This window comes from Rhododendron vialii, chromosome 11a (genome assembly GCF_030253575.1).
Source record: "Rhododendron vialii isolate Sample 1 chromosome 11a, ASM3025357v1".
NCBI classification, from domain to species: Eukaryota; Viridiplantae; Streptophyta; class Magnoliopsida; order Ericales; family Ericaceae; genus Rhododendron; species Rhododendron vialii.
The window spans coordinates 16759407-16777140 of record NC_080567.1 but is presented as its reverse complement, the minus strand read 5'-3'; the positions used below and the strand labels follow the sequence as shown (position 1 = coordinate 16777140).

General features: G+C 38.9%; 1 protein-coding gene across 1 annotated transcript; it reads right to left on the bottom strand.

Annotated features, from left to right (window-relative positions):
* Positions 1 to 1136: 1136 nt before the first annotated feature.
* LOC131306654 (protein RESTRICTED TEV MOVEMENT 3-like) lies at positions 1137 to 7561 on the bottom strand. Its single transcript, XM_058333042.1, has 7 exons — positions 7438 to 7561; positions 4132 to 4273; positions 3879 to 4048; positions 3483 to 3765; positions 3217 to 3386; positions 2784 to 2940; positions 1137 to 1435 (listed from the first exon to the last, which is right to left on the bottom strand). Exons 1-7 carry the CDS (start codon positions 7484 to 7486, stop codon positions 1432 to 1434), a joined length of 975 nt encoding a protein of 324 aa, XP_058189025.1. The 5' UTR covers positions 7487 to 7561; the 3' UTR covers positions 1137 to 1431.
* Positions 7562 to 17734: the final 10173 nt, after the last annotated feature.

Sequence of the window (17734 nt, the reverse complement as noted above, 5' to 3'; positions counted from 1 at the left end):
GGCCGCCAAGCCCTGCCCGAGCACCAGACTCCCATTTTTTAGTAGGTTGCAGCATCTAGCTGCCCGGGGGTGCCTGGCTTTGCGTTGCTCAACTCAGTGCATATTTTCGAATCTTTTAACTTGTTTGGACTTCCTAAAGCTTGTTTTTTCGCTTCGTAATGTCGTCTCTAGGTATTGCATATATTAGAAATCGTTATCAGACGCAAGTAGCTCGTTAACACATTGTTAAAAGAGAGTGCTGCTATCCGTACCGACGGATTTCCCACCGAAATCGCACAGACGGCCTCGCTGGGCCGTCTCCGGCCACCAGATGGCCGATCCGAACCGTCCTTTTATTTCTAAAAACAAAAAACCGAGGGGCCTATCGCGAGAAACAACGGCATTCGATGTGTGTAGGGTGTTGGATCAAACACTCTTTTTTTGTGTATATATACATATATACACGAAAAAAGAGTGCTTGATCCAACACCTTACACACATTGGATGCCGTTGTTTCTCGCGTACGGCCCCTCGGTTTTTTTTTAGAATTATTGGACGGTTCGGATCGGCCGTTTGGTGGCCGGAGACGGCCCGACGAGGCCGTCGGTACGATTTCGGCGGGAAATCCGTCGGTACCTATATCTTTTCCGTTGTCAAAATACTCAGGGTAATAACTTTGACGACGGGAATACGGAATGAAAATCAACAGTTTGTTTACTTTCTGAAATTCCAACCTGTAGGTTTCTCATAACGAAAAGTCTCATCGAACTCATTTTTATTTTCCTTTTTTGGTAGGTCAGAAATTCTTTGGTTCTTCTAATTGAGTAGGAGATCCATGTGAAAATTCATGTTGATTAGATATCAATAGCTATATGATCGAAGCACATCAACTATAATTTTTGCATGGGTCACGTTTTCAACGAGACAAAGCAATGAACAACTCATCTCACATGAACGGGCCTGGTGTGCTCAATATTGGCTGCTGCACAGCAAGCCTGGTGTTGTGTTGTGCTCAGACCCCTGCCCCTTAGAAGCAGTATCAGAAGTGGTTAGGTGAACTAGAATGAACTTTGATCCGAGTCCCATTATGGTCTTGTTTCTTGGCCGCCAAAAGCTTTTCATATTTGGCCAAACCAGTAGCGCTTTGACTACCCATCAACCCAAAAGGAAGAATTCCATTCGAACGAGACAATAATTACATAGAGATGAAGTCCATCGTAGGTCATACCGTACTGTTAAAAGCCTAATGCTCGTCATGCTATCATATGTGAGGACTACTAGACAAGATAAAAATAAAAAAAACACAAATCCAGAGAGGAATCCTGAACTTCGCACCAAAACCACGACAAAATGGAAGCTCCATGGACGTGTTTGTTCTGAAGGATTGAGTAAAGATACAAAAATATCAAAAAGCGATGGTGCTGTAAGAAGGATGAAGATCTCTATACCCTGCTACCTGCCCAAGAAATAACTTAGCGTATCAGTTAGGATGAAGAACTGAAACTGCAAAAGATCAACAGAGAGAAGTAATCCAGCAGAAAGAGTTGCCAAGAAAAATACAGCCAGAACTAGCTAGAAACTAAGCCCCTTCCACGGGCAAAAAAACAAACATGAAAAGGCAGCACTAGGGAAAGATAAACACGTTTATCAGTGCAACGAGAAGGGGCATCAATAAAAAGAAAGGCATTATAAAAAAACAGGGCGGTTCCGAGGACTCCTAAAAAAAACCCCTAAAGTTTCCGATCAAATTTTGATGGTCTGAGCCACTCAATGTAATCAGAACGTGATTTTAAGGGTACCCATGATAAATCAGCCAAAAAAAATTACCGGGAAGGGTTTCTTCCGAACAGTTTTTTATTGAACTTTATTGAACGGTTCAATAAAAAAACTGTTCAAATCAAGCCCTTCCCGGTTATTTTTTTTTGTCAATTTGTCGCGGGCACCCTCAAAATCATGTTCTGAACACATTGAGCAGCTCAGATCATCAAAATTTGATCGGAAACTATGAGATTAAGATTTGGAGAGTTTTTTTAAGGGTCCCCGGAACCGCCAAAATAGGATGAGGGGGGAAGTATTAGAGAGAGAAGAAACAGGAATAAGATTCTTCTTGTATTACAATTTGGTCACAAATCCTTGTTAGCTGTCTTTTGACAAAGTGGAAAGAAACAAAGGGTCTGATGAAGAACCTGAAAAACAAGAGGAGGCACCATAACTGATACCATTCTTTCGAGTTTCTCAAATGCAGCAGAGAGATTGCAACGAGAATCAGAACTATACAGTTTTAAAGCACAGGGAAGAAAACAGGCTAAAATCTAGATGGGTCCGGTGAACTTGCAAAAGAAAGATATGTACCAAAGATTCTGTTTGTTTCTTTTTTTGGTAATTAAAGATTCTAGATGTTGAGAGCAGAGAGGGCAAAGGTCAGTCAAACTGGGCTTGCCCGAATGTCTTGCTAAAGAAACAATTGACTTCAAAGGGAGGCAAAAGACAACCAATGTTTCTACAAAATATATGCTTATTACTAGGAGTAAACGAACAAGAAGGCAAAAGACTACCAAGAGTGGGCGCATACAGTATAAGGTAGTAAGATTAACTGAGAAATCAGCTCAACAAGAACAAACAAGTCAATGTTTCCATTGTTTAATGTAACAAACAGTTACAGGGGTGAATCACAAACAGTAAAGATTCAAGTTGCATATTAGAACCTAGCACATAAGCTGGTGCACAAGATAACATTATCAACTTGACATGTTAAGGATGCTGAAACATCCTTGTATTACTGAAACAAAAGAGTCAGTATTTACTTTGAAAAATTCTTCACCGTGGATATAGCACTGACATTGGCTTCTATAATTAAACTATTGTTCACAAGGAAGCCCTTAGAAGCATCATGGAGATCAGTCAGCGACAGCATTGAAGACCTACCCCAGCCGTAGCTTGGAGCAGAGAAACAGTTAGTACCTGCAAGGGAACCATTGGGCAATCGTTATTTGGTTACCAAAAAGAACTGTGTAAATTCTAATCAAACCACCCCCCCACCCACCAAGTACACACGCACACAAAAATAAAGACATAAATAGTATTATAAAACCAAAAAAAGAAAAGAAAAGGAGGGATCCAATTGATCTGCTTTTTTAACTTCACGCAGGAGTCATTTTCTGTGTAAAAGAAAGGAAAAAATTGTCTTATCATTGTTTCAAGCAGCACATCAGATGTCCAGCAAACGAAAATCATCACCTGTAAATTCTACATGCTGGTCTTCATGGTATTGGTTCATTATGCATAGCTTGTATGTTGCACATGTTTTCTGACAAGAAGGAAAGGTATTAGAATCATCCAACTGTATAAAGAGGGACATGCTTTTGCCCTTTCCTATTGAATCTCCTTTGGGATAGAGCATTAACGTCCTGGATGTGTTAAGAGCAAGCCATAAAACGACAATTATTTACAGGCAATCAATCTGCTTACAGTAATTGAGAGGAGGAAAGTCAATGATTGCTTACCAGTTCCTTTTTCCCATCGTAAAGACATCAGAGTACTGAGTTTCACCTTGTAAAGACGAAAAATTATCAATCTTCCAGGTATAGGTAGTGTCAAGTCCCTCCAGTAGGTTTAGACATTCTCCTCTGCCATTGTAACTTACAACAAATATTTCTACTCCGAACACGCACGTGTCATTGATCAGGTATCCATTAGCAGCATCACTGAAAGTACCGAGTGGGAGTAATTGTGCGAAACCCCACTCAGTCTTCATCTTGTGAAAACGCCTTACCTTCCCATTAGCGTCTAAGCAATGGGACAAAAGAAACATCATGGTGGTTAGAGCAACCAAATGTGCTAGAGGTCGAGAATTCAGATGCCTTATAAATTAAACGGAGATTTATTATTCATGAGACCACCTTGAACAGTCACATACTTGTCTTGGATTTGATCAAACACAAACAATTTGAAGTTCACATTGACCTCCCAACCAAGAGGTAAATTATCTCTATCTGCGATTACCAAGTACAGAGAGATGTGCCCTTCCCCATTTCTTTCTTTATCACCATGTGGGTAGAGAGACAACTTCCTTCAACACAATAGACACAAGGTTAGCTTCTTTTTCATAATTGGAATTCAAACGGAATTAAAAGAGGAGTTTATCAACTCAACCATTTGTAGCCACTAGCTTCAAAAACAGATGATTCAAAATTCTTCTGTTTAGCATCTAGCAACAGCTGTGAGAGTAATGAGAATGACTTGATCTTAAAAGTGTAGTGAGATGGTGGAATCTCTCTCAGTGATCTTGCTACTTCTGCAGTGCAGAAAGATAAAGAAATAAATATTTGACCACCATGACACATCTAATTTGTCGTATTTCCATTTTGCACAATTCAGCCAACGCTGCAAGAAACTTCGGTCAGAGCGTGAGAGTATGGATGGGGATCCGAAAAGACTAATTGGACATGTAGCAAGCAAGCAAGCACGATTTATATTCACTCTCCCCCAAGAAGCACGGATATGGATACGGGACACGACACGGATACGCTAACATATGATTTCTCCAAAACAAGGACAAGGACACGTTGGGAGACACGTTAAATACACATAAAATTCATATATCACATAAAGATATTGTTTGTTCACATTAAAGCTAAATATACAATGAAAAAAATGAGAATAGAAAATTGTGTTTTCTTGATAACATAGATTATAATTTTCGTATTTCTTGATTTTATCTCGAATACTTCTTAATTTTACCATAGAATGGTACACTTTTTATCCTTATATTCAATATGAGGCTTTAATTCAATTAACATTGCAGATATTTCATTTATTACCCAATTTTAAGTTTAAAATTAAATCACAATCCAAAACGTGTCCCTGTGCATGTCTGATACGTGACAGGGATGTGTTGTTGGAGCGTGTCCAAAACATGTCCGAGGTAGTGTCCGAGCATGTCCATGTCATATGGAAGGTCCAGAGATGTGTCCGTGCTTCTTAGACTCTCCCTATTATCTATTATGAATGAGTCTCTGACATAGTTAATAATCTCTTATATGACAAAACAATAATTTCTTCTAGGGAAAACTACGAGAAAATACTCGAAATATGTGAATGTTTATCCGCAACAAAATATTCCACAATGTAAACTTGTAGTTGGGTCCGTAAACAACTTGTAATTCAACTCATAGACCCCATTTTGTTTTCCCGGTTTAAAGCATCGGATTGGATTGTAAATCCAAAGGGACCACATATCCTACGTGGCTACAATTAGTCAGAACTTTTGCAGCTAGGATAAATATCCATCGCAAATGATACACATAAGTCATAACATGGAATAAACAGTACCATGGAGAGTGCAGCATTATTAATCCCCTCACAACTACTGTGATATAATTACTCATCCATGGGAATTGGAATTATACCTCCCTCCACTATTACACCAATCAAACAAACAAGTCCTAATGGAAAATAGCATACTACATTGGTAGTCCCACATAACAGTGTTTTCTTTCTTGACTTTTGAAGATTTTATCCCCATCGTTAACAAGAAAAGGTCACCTTATATCATTTCCCGCAGCCTGTGACATTTTTCCGTGTGAAAAAGAATACAATAGTTTCCATTATTGGAGAATGGCATATTTACATCACAACAAGAAGATTTTCACCAACTTGTAGGTATTATGCTTATGACTAATTTACTATGAATTCATGCAGGCATGCGTCAGAGCCTTTTGCACCGGATACTAGTTAAGACCTTGATGATTTCTACATTATAGTGTTAAGGACTAAAATTCCACTTCGATAAAAATTTCACTAATTCTAAAAGGCCTATTTGTTTGATCGATATGAGCATCGGATAGAACTACATATCCCCCTAGCCGGAGATTGGTGACGATTATTAAGGTCCTGATTAAACATGCATTAAATAAATAACCCATAAAATGTGCAATATCTAATACCATGGGGAGTGTGGTATTATTATTTATTAGTAGCATCGCCATTAGTCCAACGGGATGACGTATCATATGTAGTCTCGTGACTCTTGTCAAATAAATGGACTTAATGGATAAGCACCTTCAATACCTCTCAAATATCACTCAGCAAACTGTATATTGTTTAGCTTTCATAACATTCCATTATAAAATATAGTCATTGAAATTTTAACACCTGGGAATAAGCAAACAACACACACACATGCATATCCACTCCTCATGCATACCATTACAAATAGAGATATATAATAAGTATAAAGGATTTATGGATGGAAGTGGTTTATCTCAACCAAAAACCCTAGATTTTAGAGCCAAATCATGTAGTGCACACAGCTTGCGCAAGCACAACATATTGCTAAATCAAAGAGACAGTAGACATGTAAAAACTTGGAGAACCGGCTATAAAAGAGAACTCAGTCTATGACGGTTGTCGGTTTCGATAAGAAAGATAAAGATGCGTGAACATTTTTATCCATCTCTTGGTACTTTTTCTTATGTTGTGAAGTCGTTTCACAGAAACCGCATTATTAATACAGCAAGGTTATCTTAATCCAGCATTTTCCTTTCGTTTCTTCTGCCAATCATTAGGAATTGTTTACAGTCATATCACGAGAATTATGATAACACTATACAACATCAACTTGTGATAGCCATACAATCGCAACAAATACCTGAAGCCTAACCAGTGTTCTAAAACAAGGAATTAATCGCTGGTGGGGCTCATCCGATTAGGTCTGATTAACAATTAATTGCTAGTTACTAATTAATATGCACTGATTAATCGCCAATTAATCCGATTAATCACTTGAAGGTGACCGACCGCCCGACTAGCGCCTAGCACCTTTTAGAACATTGAATCTAACAGCTAAGCCATCACATGAAATAACACCATAATAGAGATGAAATAAACCAGCAAAGAAGGAGCCTCTAACAGGGGAAGAAATGTCAATCATTGCCTTTGGCAAAGTTAGAACCATAAACCTCCCAATTTGGAATGTACATTAGCAGTTAACTGCAATCATGAGTTATATTGGTGGTTTTATTTATTTATTTGGAGGATTGTGCTCGATGGGTTGCACAAAATGATGTTGAACATCTACAAAGAATTAGAGTAGGTGTTCAAAATAGGGACGGTGGGATCACACACGGTCACACACACAAGGTGGCTAAACTAAATGGACTAAAGCTCATGTTTTTACTGATTTTTAAGCAAGTCATTCTCTTCAGATACATAAACTAAAATACTATTTAGCAGAAACAAGCTGACTATTGTCAATAGTCCGAAGACAAAAGTTTCTAGCGGAAACGCACCCTTAACGCACAAGACATGTGTATGTGTGTTAATCTATTTGTGCGTTTCTTAGTGGTTTTAGCAAAGTTAAACAAACAAACCAAAAAACCCAGAGGTGTTCTAGTTTCCTCGGCAGAACTCTAGCAAAACGCAGAGAGAGAGAGAGAGAGAGAGAGAGAGAGAGAGAACCAAAGTTTCCATTTTCACGGGGGACAGGATGGCATGATTTCTCTTCCATGTTCTCTGCCTTCCCCAAGGGCTTTCGAAGAACAACCTTCCACAGTTCCACTCTGTTTGGATTCTTTGGAATAAAGAAAGGGGGCTGCTATTCGCAGCCCTCTATGTTCTCTCGGAGCCCATTACTCCACAGAGCCCATTTTCAATATTTTAAAAAAGAAAATTTTCTCCATGTAACCCATTAAATGTACTAGGTCTTCCTATTATACCCTTTCCCTCCCAAAAATTACACTTTAACTCCTGCACCCATCCAAATAAAAACCCTAATCCCCCAGCCCACCCATTTACGTCTCCCCACGCCACTCCATTTCTGGCTCCCACCATCTCCACCTCCATAGCCACCAACGCAACGCCGCCACTCTTGCCGCCGCACCACCGCCGCCACTCCTGCCGCCGCACCACCGCCTCAGGTGCCGCGCGTGCTCTCTCTCTCTCTCTCTCTCTCTCTCTCTCTCTCTCTCTTTTCTTCTCTCTCCCTATCTCTCTCTCTCTGTTCTTCACCGCTGCCACCCCAGTCCACCCATTTACATACATGTATTTGTGTAGAGATTCTGGTAATTAGATCCCGTATTTGTGTAGAAATTTTGGTAACTAGATCCCGTATTTGTTTAGAAGTTTTGGTAATTAGATCCCGAAATTGGTAGCCAAAAACGGTGAATGTTGAGATCTGTAAGCTTATATGTGAGATGCTAGGGTTTTTTTTTTTTTTTTTAATCCTGTATTGGTTAGCACATTTGGCATGAACCTCATGCCAATACAAGTGGATTTGGCTTCATGAGAGGCAGCTGAATTTGAGCTGTGGTACTTGTCAAAAGTGCCAATACCTCCATGTAGGATTTGAAGCTCCTGTTGGAGCTTCTCTGCTCGTAGGTGGATTCCTAAGATTTTATTGTTTTATTACATTGCCCTGCATGAATGGGATTGCTTTAGCTTGTGTCGATGAAATGCTCACTGTTTGAAATGTTTATAGCGAGTCTTAGATATGTGGAGTGCATTTGCTAGTTGACAAAAGTTTGAGCCACGGCTCTTTGAATAATCTGGAAATTGAGAATAATCTTGAAAATGAGCTTGATGAAGCCCACTTCTTTTAAGTAACCTATTTATTTATTTTGTCTTTTTTTTTTCTTTTTTTTTTTCCAGAATACACTCGTCCTTGATTTGGAATCGACTAAGTTGTTGGTTCTTTTCCAAAACAATGGTTGATCCCTCATAGTTGTGGATCCAGTGACTTAAACTGTAGAGGTTCAAAAGTTACTAAAACCAGTTAACTTGTGGCCCTCAGAACTGGTTTTGGTCTTTTTTCCTAAAGATGTATTTAGGTTATAAACAACTTCGCCAATAGCCTGTGTCCCTCAACAAAATATTAGTGAGGGTACTGATATTAGTCTTTTTGAAAGACGTACTCATATAGGGTACTAATATTAGTTTTTCCAAAAGACGTACTCATATTTGAAACAGCATCCTCATACTCAACAAAATAGTAGTGGGGTTATTATCAGACCAAATAGAAAGCTAAGGTATGGCCTTCATAAGTTGTCTTGCTAATTTGTTATTCTTCCTGTTTCTTCTCTGTTTCGGAATCTATTTTGCAGACCACTTGGTACAAAACTTTTTTGACTTGATTTGTCAACCAAACAAATTTTCTATACAAGTTCTGGGAAGCAAACAATACAAGGATCGCCTAGTTGATCCGTATTTGCTATACTTCTGTTGGATTTATACTCATCTTCTTGATGTTATATATGACATATAGGAGGGAGAGCAATGAACACTTTGTTGCAGTGAGCCGAATGAGTTTGAAAATGTTATTGAGTTTGCTTTGGACATTGGTTGTTTCTATTTGCATCACTTGTATCAATTGGAGGAAGTCTGAGTACGTTTTGACGACAACGGTTGAAAAGCTATAGAGTACTACTATGGAGTCTTCATTTTTTCCTGCCATAAGCCATAGCTTACTGATAGTGCATGGTCTTATTGGCATTCTTACTTTTTGTTGCCTTTTCGTACTTGTAAATTTGTATTATTATTATTATATGCAGGTTATTATGCGTCCACCATGTGGAATTCGAGGCCGAGGTCGGGCCCGGGGGCCGAGGTGTCCTTCAGGACGAGTCTGAGGCTGCTGAGGTAAACAGCTTTCAATAATTGATTTTTCGATCGAAGTTTGACTTTGCATGACCTTCTTTGGAACAAGATGTATAATAGTTTGAGTCTTTGTCATAGACAAATTCTGTCATCTTCCTTCGTAGTGTCTAATGTCTAATGTTTGACTTGATGTTTGTTTATAATGGATACGAGCATGATCAACCAAATTGATAAATAAGAACTGTATTGAAAATATTTTGTTGAAAGCATCTAAGTCAAAGTGGTTATGTTTAGCTGGAGAAAAACAAAGAACTTTGTTACTAGTACTTTTTTTGTGAAAGATTTTTCCTGGTAATGGAGTTCAAGGGTGTGAATAGGAAAAGTTTATGTCTCAGGCATTAACTGTTTATAAGCAACAGCGTTGTGCCTCTTGTTTTATTGGAGATTAGAAGCAGAAGCTTGACGTATGATAATCACTTATGAAACAAAATTCTTTTTTGGTTTCATTTTAGTCAACTTTCGGTAACCAAAAATCGAAATTGTTTATCATTTTCAGTAATCAGTGTCTGACATGTTAAGCTTATTTCGGCAAGCAAATGTTAAAACTTTCTTCCTGTGGAAATGAATAACGTGTAATTGTATTATTTTCATATACGTGTAGGTTATGCGTTCACTGCCTCGAGTTCGAACTCGAGGAGGCCGACAAATAGGACAGCCACAGTCAACCTTGTCCTCGAACTCAAATAGGCAGTCGTGCCCTGTTGCTGTGCAGGAAGCCGAGCTACCCCAACCTGCTCCATCCTCAAACAGTATCGTTTGACATTTTCAATGTTATTTTATACTTGTTTTCTGTAAGTTGTGGTACTCATAGTGTGGGAAAACGAGTCTTATAATCAATGAAACATTCTAAATGTTGGATAGACACTCAAATGTTGCCTTGTATTTTCTGTAAATTGTGGTACTCATATTTGGGAAAAAAGATTCTTGTAATCAATGACACTTTGCTGTTTTTGGGCATTCGTTTAAATGAGCAGGGCAATAAAACCGTACCTGAGCCCACCTAACTGTTTCTTCTAAAAAAAGCATGTTTCAGCATCCACATGATGAAATAGTACCAATTATTCAGTATCCAAGTGCTGAAATCTAACAATTTCGGGTTGTAAATGCTAAAAAATTACAAAAATATCGGTATGCAGCTACTAGAACATTACAAGAACTTCGGAATTGACATACTTAAATCAACCTGTGCTCAGTCAATTTCTTCACATCAATCCCATAATAAAATAAATGGCACAAAGAGCGAAACCGAGGTCGATCTTGTGGTGCTTAGTCAACAACATTGCAATGTAAAGCGTCAACATGATAACCATACATATAAAATGAAACTAATATATGTCAAAGGACTCGGCAGTTGCTACATCACTTCCTATTATGGCTTTAAACGCTTCTATTTTCTCCCATTCCTTGGCCTCCTCCCATCGAAATTTGAACCAATAGTTGGCAATAGGTGGCAAGGGGGAACATGATTTTAGATCAACCTGTCAAAGTAAAAGGATTTTGAAAATTGCACATGAAGGCAATTTCTAGTAATGTTGAATTTTTGAGAAAGAAAACTAAACGGTATGTACCTGTACGAAGTGATCTCCGTTCACGAGTCCAATTCCAAGAACCCTTATTTTGTCCGATGATGGAGGACGAGAATGGAGTGGAAGGAAAATAAGGCATTGAAGTTGGGATAGGAGGACAACCACCACATTATAAGTAGAAGCTACAACGTGACCCATGTCAGGAAAAATCATCCACTTGTCTTCAAGTGCAGTTTCGTCTTGAAAGAATGACAATCTATAACGTAACTTGTTAGCACCTCCGATACCGGTCATTTTTTCGTAAAGGTCATAATGGTTATTCATCTCCAAGAGCAAATCATTTCGGCATGTCTTCCAATTGTGCTCGGATTATATTTTGGTAACTATACATCGAAAATATGTTCCAACTTCGGTAACCAACTGCCGAACTATGTATAGGACAATTATACATAACATTTCGGTAAGTAGCTGTTGAAAATAAGATTACATTTCGGTAACTACACGTCGAAAATATGTTCCAATTTCGGTAACCAACTGCCGAACTATGTATAGGAAAATTATACATAACATTTCGGTAAGTAGCTATTGAAAATAAGATTATATTTCGGTAACTATACATCGAAAATATATTCAATCTTCAGTAAACAACTGCCGAACTATCTATATAGGGAAAATCATGCATACATTTCGGTAAATTGCTGTTGAAGAAAATATTATATTTCGGTAAATACATGTCGAAAATATGTTCAAATTTCGGTAAAGAACTGCTAAACTTAATACTATATAGGAAAATCATACATACATTTCGGTAACTAGCTGTTGAAAAAAAGATTATATTTCGGTAACTACATGTCGAAAATGCATACTATAAAAACAAGAAACATGTATTTCGGTAATTAGATGTTGAAAATGTATCTCAATTTCGGTAACTAGCTGTAAGGACCCGTATTTTTCGGATATTATTTAAACGTTTCATAAATATTAGATATTGAGAAAAAAATGTGAAATTGATTGAGTTTATTTTATTTGGGGTCAATGTGTTAGAATTGATAATCGAGGGAGTGCAAGTGCGATATTTGTGGGTGTTAGTATAAAAGGGTGTGTATGTGTGTAGGAGATTAAAATTCTCCCATCTCTCTCTTTCCCCTCCCTCTCGGCTCTCCCTCTCTCTCGACACATACACTCTCTCTTTCCCTCTCCAACCCGGACTCAAAACCCATGGTAAATAACCTCCAAACCTTCATCCATTCACGTTGTTGAGCTTGAAATTTCGTGGGTTTCGCTCGGAGGAAGAGATTCGGTTGATTTTGAAGTTTTCGGAGTCTAGGGCTTGATCAATCGCTTGGGTTTCGATCGAATCACTTGAGGTAGGGAATTCTACCTCTCTTTATATGTTTTATGAGTGATTTAGTGCATAAATCGTGCTTGTAATGTTGTGTTTGAGTTTGGATTGAAAATTCGTAGTTGCTGTCAGAATTGTCTGTTTTTCCTGGTTTCCTACCGGTAGGCCCGTCCCTTCTACCGGTAGAACGTTGTTACTTTACCAGAAAATCGATTCCCTACCGGTAGGAACTCTTCACCTACCGGTAGAACGATTGAGAAATTCCTTCGTAACCAGCTCAAACGTACAGCAGCAGCTCAAAAGCTGCTCAACGTATCGAACTTCTACCGGTAGGGATTCCTTACCTACCGGTAGGTCAAGCACAAATTTGAACGTTGGCCTTTCTGTTCCCAAGTTCTACCGGTAGGACTTGCTTGCCTACCGGTAGGTTACGTGAATTGGAGTTTCTACCGGTAGGACTTGTTCACCTACCGGTAGGTCTAGGTTTTACCGGAATGTTAGCCTTTCTGTTTTCAAGTTCTACCGGTAGGACTTGCTTGCCTACCGGTAGGAGACTAGAAGTTTCACCTGCTTTCACCTGCTTATTTGAGCTGCTGCAGTATCTTTCAGCTGCTTCCCTATATCCTTCAACTCGTATGTCGAAGCTTTTCTTTGACTCTTATGAGTTTGTTTACGCATCATTCCAAGTGTTTTGGTGAGTATTACTCGTTCCTCACTTAGAGTGGCATTCAATGGACTAGAGTGAACATGTCTAGGGATTTGATGAGTAGTTTTGCAATCCGTTTTCTCTCTTAACTCGTAAGATTCTTAGATTCCCACAGTGCATGCTTTTACAGACTCCGAGTATAGAAACTAGATAATCGGGCATCGTAGAGTCTAGTCGTGGGTTGATATGTGGTATGCGAAGGTACGGGGGTGTACTTAGGGGTACGGTGAGGACGTGTGTATTTGAGTATATGCGATATGGTAGATTGTTGGTCTTATAATACCATGCGATTGATTAAATGGTCTTTGGATTTAATTGAATGAATGGATGTTTGTGAAATGGGAAGCGGAATGAAAGTGAATAACTAATGGACAGAGTATTGTAGGAATTTATGTATGGGCTTAGTACGTCATGTAAGATGCGGGTATGTAAACAAAAGAGGAGGCATGAACATGTATATTTGTGGAGTCACATAATGACTAATTAAAATTCAGTGGTATAACCGTTAAAGGGATGATGAAATTGATTATGAAATGATGTCGATTGTGAAAAGTGTGAAAGGTGACCCAAGTGGTCGTTATTGAGGGAAAAGACTCGGGGTGACCCTGCGCTCGAGGGAACTAGACCCGAGGTGACCCAACTGATTCATATTATTGGAGGAAAAGACTTGGGGTGACCCTGCGCTCGAGGGAACTAGACCCAAGGTGACCCCACCTGATTATTGTTATTGAGGGAAAAGACTCGGGGTGACCCTGCGCTCGAGGGAACTAGACCCGAGGTGACCCTAGTGATTATTTGATGGGAAATACCGGATTAAAGGAAAAGAAAGGTGTTGCAATTAAGGGATTTAATGAAGATCAATGTGGACACGAGAAAGATTGTACTACCATACGAAGAATAATAAGATATTTTGATTTGATTATAGACAAATGTGGGATGACGTGAGTTTAATAACGTAACTAGTTAAAGAAGTAAACGGATAGTGACATTGATCTGAAGTCTAGGACTCTTAGGCGATAATTCGCAGCTTGTTGGTAGTCATTTGTGGTATAGGCGTATCTGTCAGTACTCATCCATTCTCGGTGCATGGTTCATTCAAATTACATATAGCTTGAGTTTAGAATTTTCTACTGGGCTAGTGTAGCTCAACCAAATCTTTCTTTTCAGGTTCTGATGCCGGGCAAATTATTGCATGCATTGTGTGCTTGACAGTAAAAGACTTTTGGAAGCTGACTTCACTGGTTATTTCGTCATCTTTGTGAAGATCTCATTTTGTTAAAGGTGGTTTTGTAACTAATTATTACTGAATTTTCTTTTGACTAAAGTTGTAATTATCTAAACTTAAGGACTTGTTTGTAAATTAAACAGGTGGGAAACTCATTTGGGTAACGTATATGATATGCGAGGTTTCTCTTTTATTGAAATGTATTACTTTATTATGTTGAAAATCGAGGGCGTGACAACTTGGTATCAGAGCGTAAGTTTAGAATACCTTGAGACCGTGGGGAGACTTTTGGTCTCATGGGTTCAAAAAAAAAAATATTGCTGCATCTTTTTACAAAATCACATGTGTGCTTGCATGAAGAGTCAGTATGTCGATGTGACATTGCATATATATATATATCACAATAGAGTAGCGCAAAGTTGTTGACTTCGGTTGGAAAGGTTTGAGACCTGTAGCACATAATTAGGTGGCTAATGTTGATGATCTCATTTCTTATGCTTCCATAGTAGGATGTCTTCGAGACGTGGAAATAGGTGTGGTGAGACTGAGGATCGTGAGCACCAGGGCTATAGTGCATACGGGGAGAATGAAGCGAGCAAATGTACCAGGGATGAAGTGATGTTTCCTGAGATTGTCGAGTGCGGGAAAGGTGTCGAGACACTGGAAGGTGCGCAAGATGGTGTGAATGCGGGAGAAACTAGGCATCAAGTCATTAGCACAAGATCATCTTTAGAGAGTGTTGAGGGTTCAGGAAGGAAGAAACCTAGAGTATCAGATCACTTTATTCAGGACCAGCAGGGCTTTAAGCCACCTCTTTATATAGGGACTCCAAGAGCTCTTCTCAAGTGTCAGACTATGTGTTATCGATGTCGTCAGCTTGGTCATATTCGTTCTCAATGTCCATGGCGTGGGGGATCTTGTTATACTTGCGGCGAACGTGGCCACATGGCAAGGAATTGTCCTCGGGGATTGGGCGTACATGATGAGTCGAGCTCAATGCAGCAGGATACACATACGTCGAAACAACAGATGCAGTTCCGCCACTAAACTACCACCCCCCCCTATTCTCTAACTCTTAGAAGCGTCACTTGTTTGAGGTATCATTTATTCCTAGTTGTTCTACTCGTTCTCTACAATACTTTTGATTTGGAAGCATTTCACTCATTGAGAATCCTATTCTTGTCCATGTTTGGAATAGAAATAAGAAATCTTAGTCCCCGCGTGTTGAGAAATATCGATAGATCATATTTGCCGAGATTAGAGGTTAATCATTCCATATTGAAGTGTTGTCCTTGACCTCTTTAAATTGCTTATATCGAGATTTGGTTTGATTTGGACAGGGCTTGTTTGTATCCATGATGATTGGTGACATCTCAAATGTGATTTTAGAAGAGTTGTTTCGTCTATTACCATCTTTCATTGGCCAAGCTGAATATTGTTAGAATTGTATCGTAATTTATTCTTCCGTGAAATCCAGTGGGTGGATGACCCGTTATAATTCTCAGTATTTGAGTCAATTGTCATGCGATCCCTTCCTAGCTTTTCTTGGACATATTTAAATTCTTGTAGCGAAGTATCTTATGACACTGTTGCTATCAAATTTGACAAATGTTCCTCGTTCCCTATTCAAGGTCTTATTTTGACATTACCCTGCTTGAGATAAATTTTCATTGGTCAGTTTGGATTTCCTTGATGCGATTATCATTTTCGTCGTTTGCTTGTAATCGTTGTTCCATATGAGTATTTAATTTGCAACATCAATCTATTAAACCCAACCTTTGGCTATGTACCGTATAAAATACAAATTCGTTAGCACTATCAAAAATTTAGACCTTGTTCCCACTATTGTTTGCTTGGGCCATCATCCATTTTGGTCCCATGACTAAGAGGTCATATGATTTGAACTCATATCCGCTTTGTATCTATTTGTTTGCCCTTGCCTATTCGGTTGGTTCGAATTTCCATTGTTGGAGTCAATCTTGTGGTGACATATCTATTGATGTCTATTCATTGACACCGTTCGATACAAATTCAATTGTGGAAATTTCTTTCAGTGGTATTTTACTCTGTCGTGGTTCCTCAATTCTGGAGGCACATGATTCATCTTGTAATGCTTAGTCTCAAATTGTTGAAAGTTCTACTCATTTCTAGTATGGGAAATTTCCTATTTTGGATCAATTGGTTTGCGAGAGATCAGTCTCATTACCTAGTACTTATTCTTAATATCGAAATCTTTTGTTTGAGAAACGTTATCCGTTGACTCCCCTGACTTGTAGAGCAATAAGAGAGTTATGATCTGTCACTTCAAATTTCTTGGGTTATCATAAAAAGGTAGTTTGAATTGTTGCCAAACCGCCCTAAAGATTCCGCGTGTCCTCTAAATTTCGGATGCCTCGTTACCATTCTTCCAATTCTTGATTAACACTGCTTGAGTTTTGTAGCTTATTCGTTTCGTTTGAGATGACAAATCGAATCCTTCTCGAAATATAGAATGACCCAACCTAGAGTGAAAATTTGGTGCGACTTTTAGAAGGATTGGCTTGTGTTATGGACCCGCTAAAACAATTAATTCGATTCGCCAACGATAGTTGGAAGCTCGAGGGAGAATGACCGAAAAGAGAAAGGTAAAGATCGTCAAAGATTGCTAACTGCGGAGGGTTGACCAAAGGATTGTGTTGACCGTCGACGTCACCTAATGTTATTTGAAGAAGGGAAATCATGAACTTCGTAAAGCATAGTTGCGTTGGGGTTTGTCTCGTTTTGGGCAGAAAGGAAGCGTTCACCGTAAGAAAGATAGTTTAAGTGTCGGACACTATGTGCATGTTTTGGGATACCCAGGCGACAACCGGTGAAATCCACTTGGAAGAGGCGCTTGATCACCGCCCATTCTAGATGGAAGTCTCGGAAAGTCAATTGGATTATCTGGTTATACTTAGGAGGTAAGATCTCTATGGTGAGATAGATAATTGTGTATAGGATTTGTATAATAAAGAAAAGTTTAGAAACTGTGAACCGTTTGACGTTGCCGCCTAACTTTTTCAAAATATATGACGCATTATGTATACGGAGATTGAGGAGGTATGAAATAAATCCATTGCATGTGTTAGAGAGGTCCAAAATTGAATTAGGAGCTCAAGTGTCCTATGATGAGAAACCGATGCGTACCGTAGACTCGTGTAATCCATTGTTGAAAGGTAAGCCGATGTTGTTAGTGCATGGTTACGTGGAAATGGGGGTACGAAATTCAAAAGATATACGCGTGTTTGTTGTGGTCTGCTTGATATGAATCTAGACATAGACTTGGA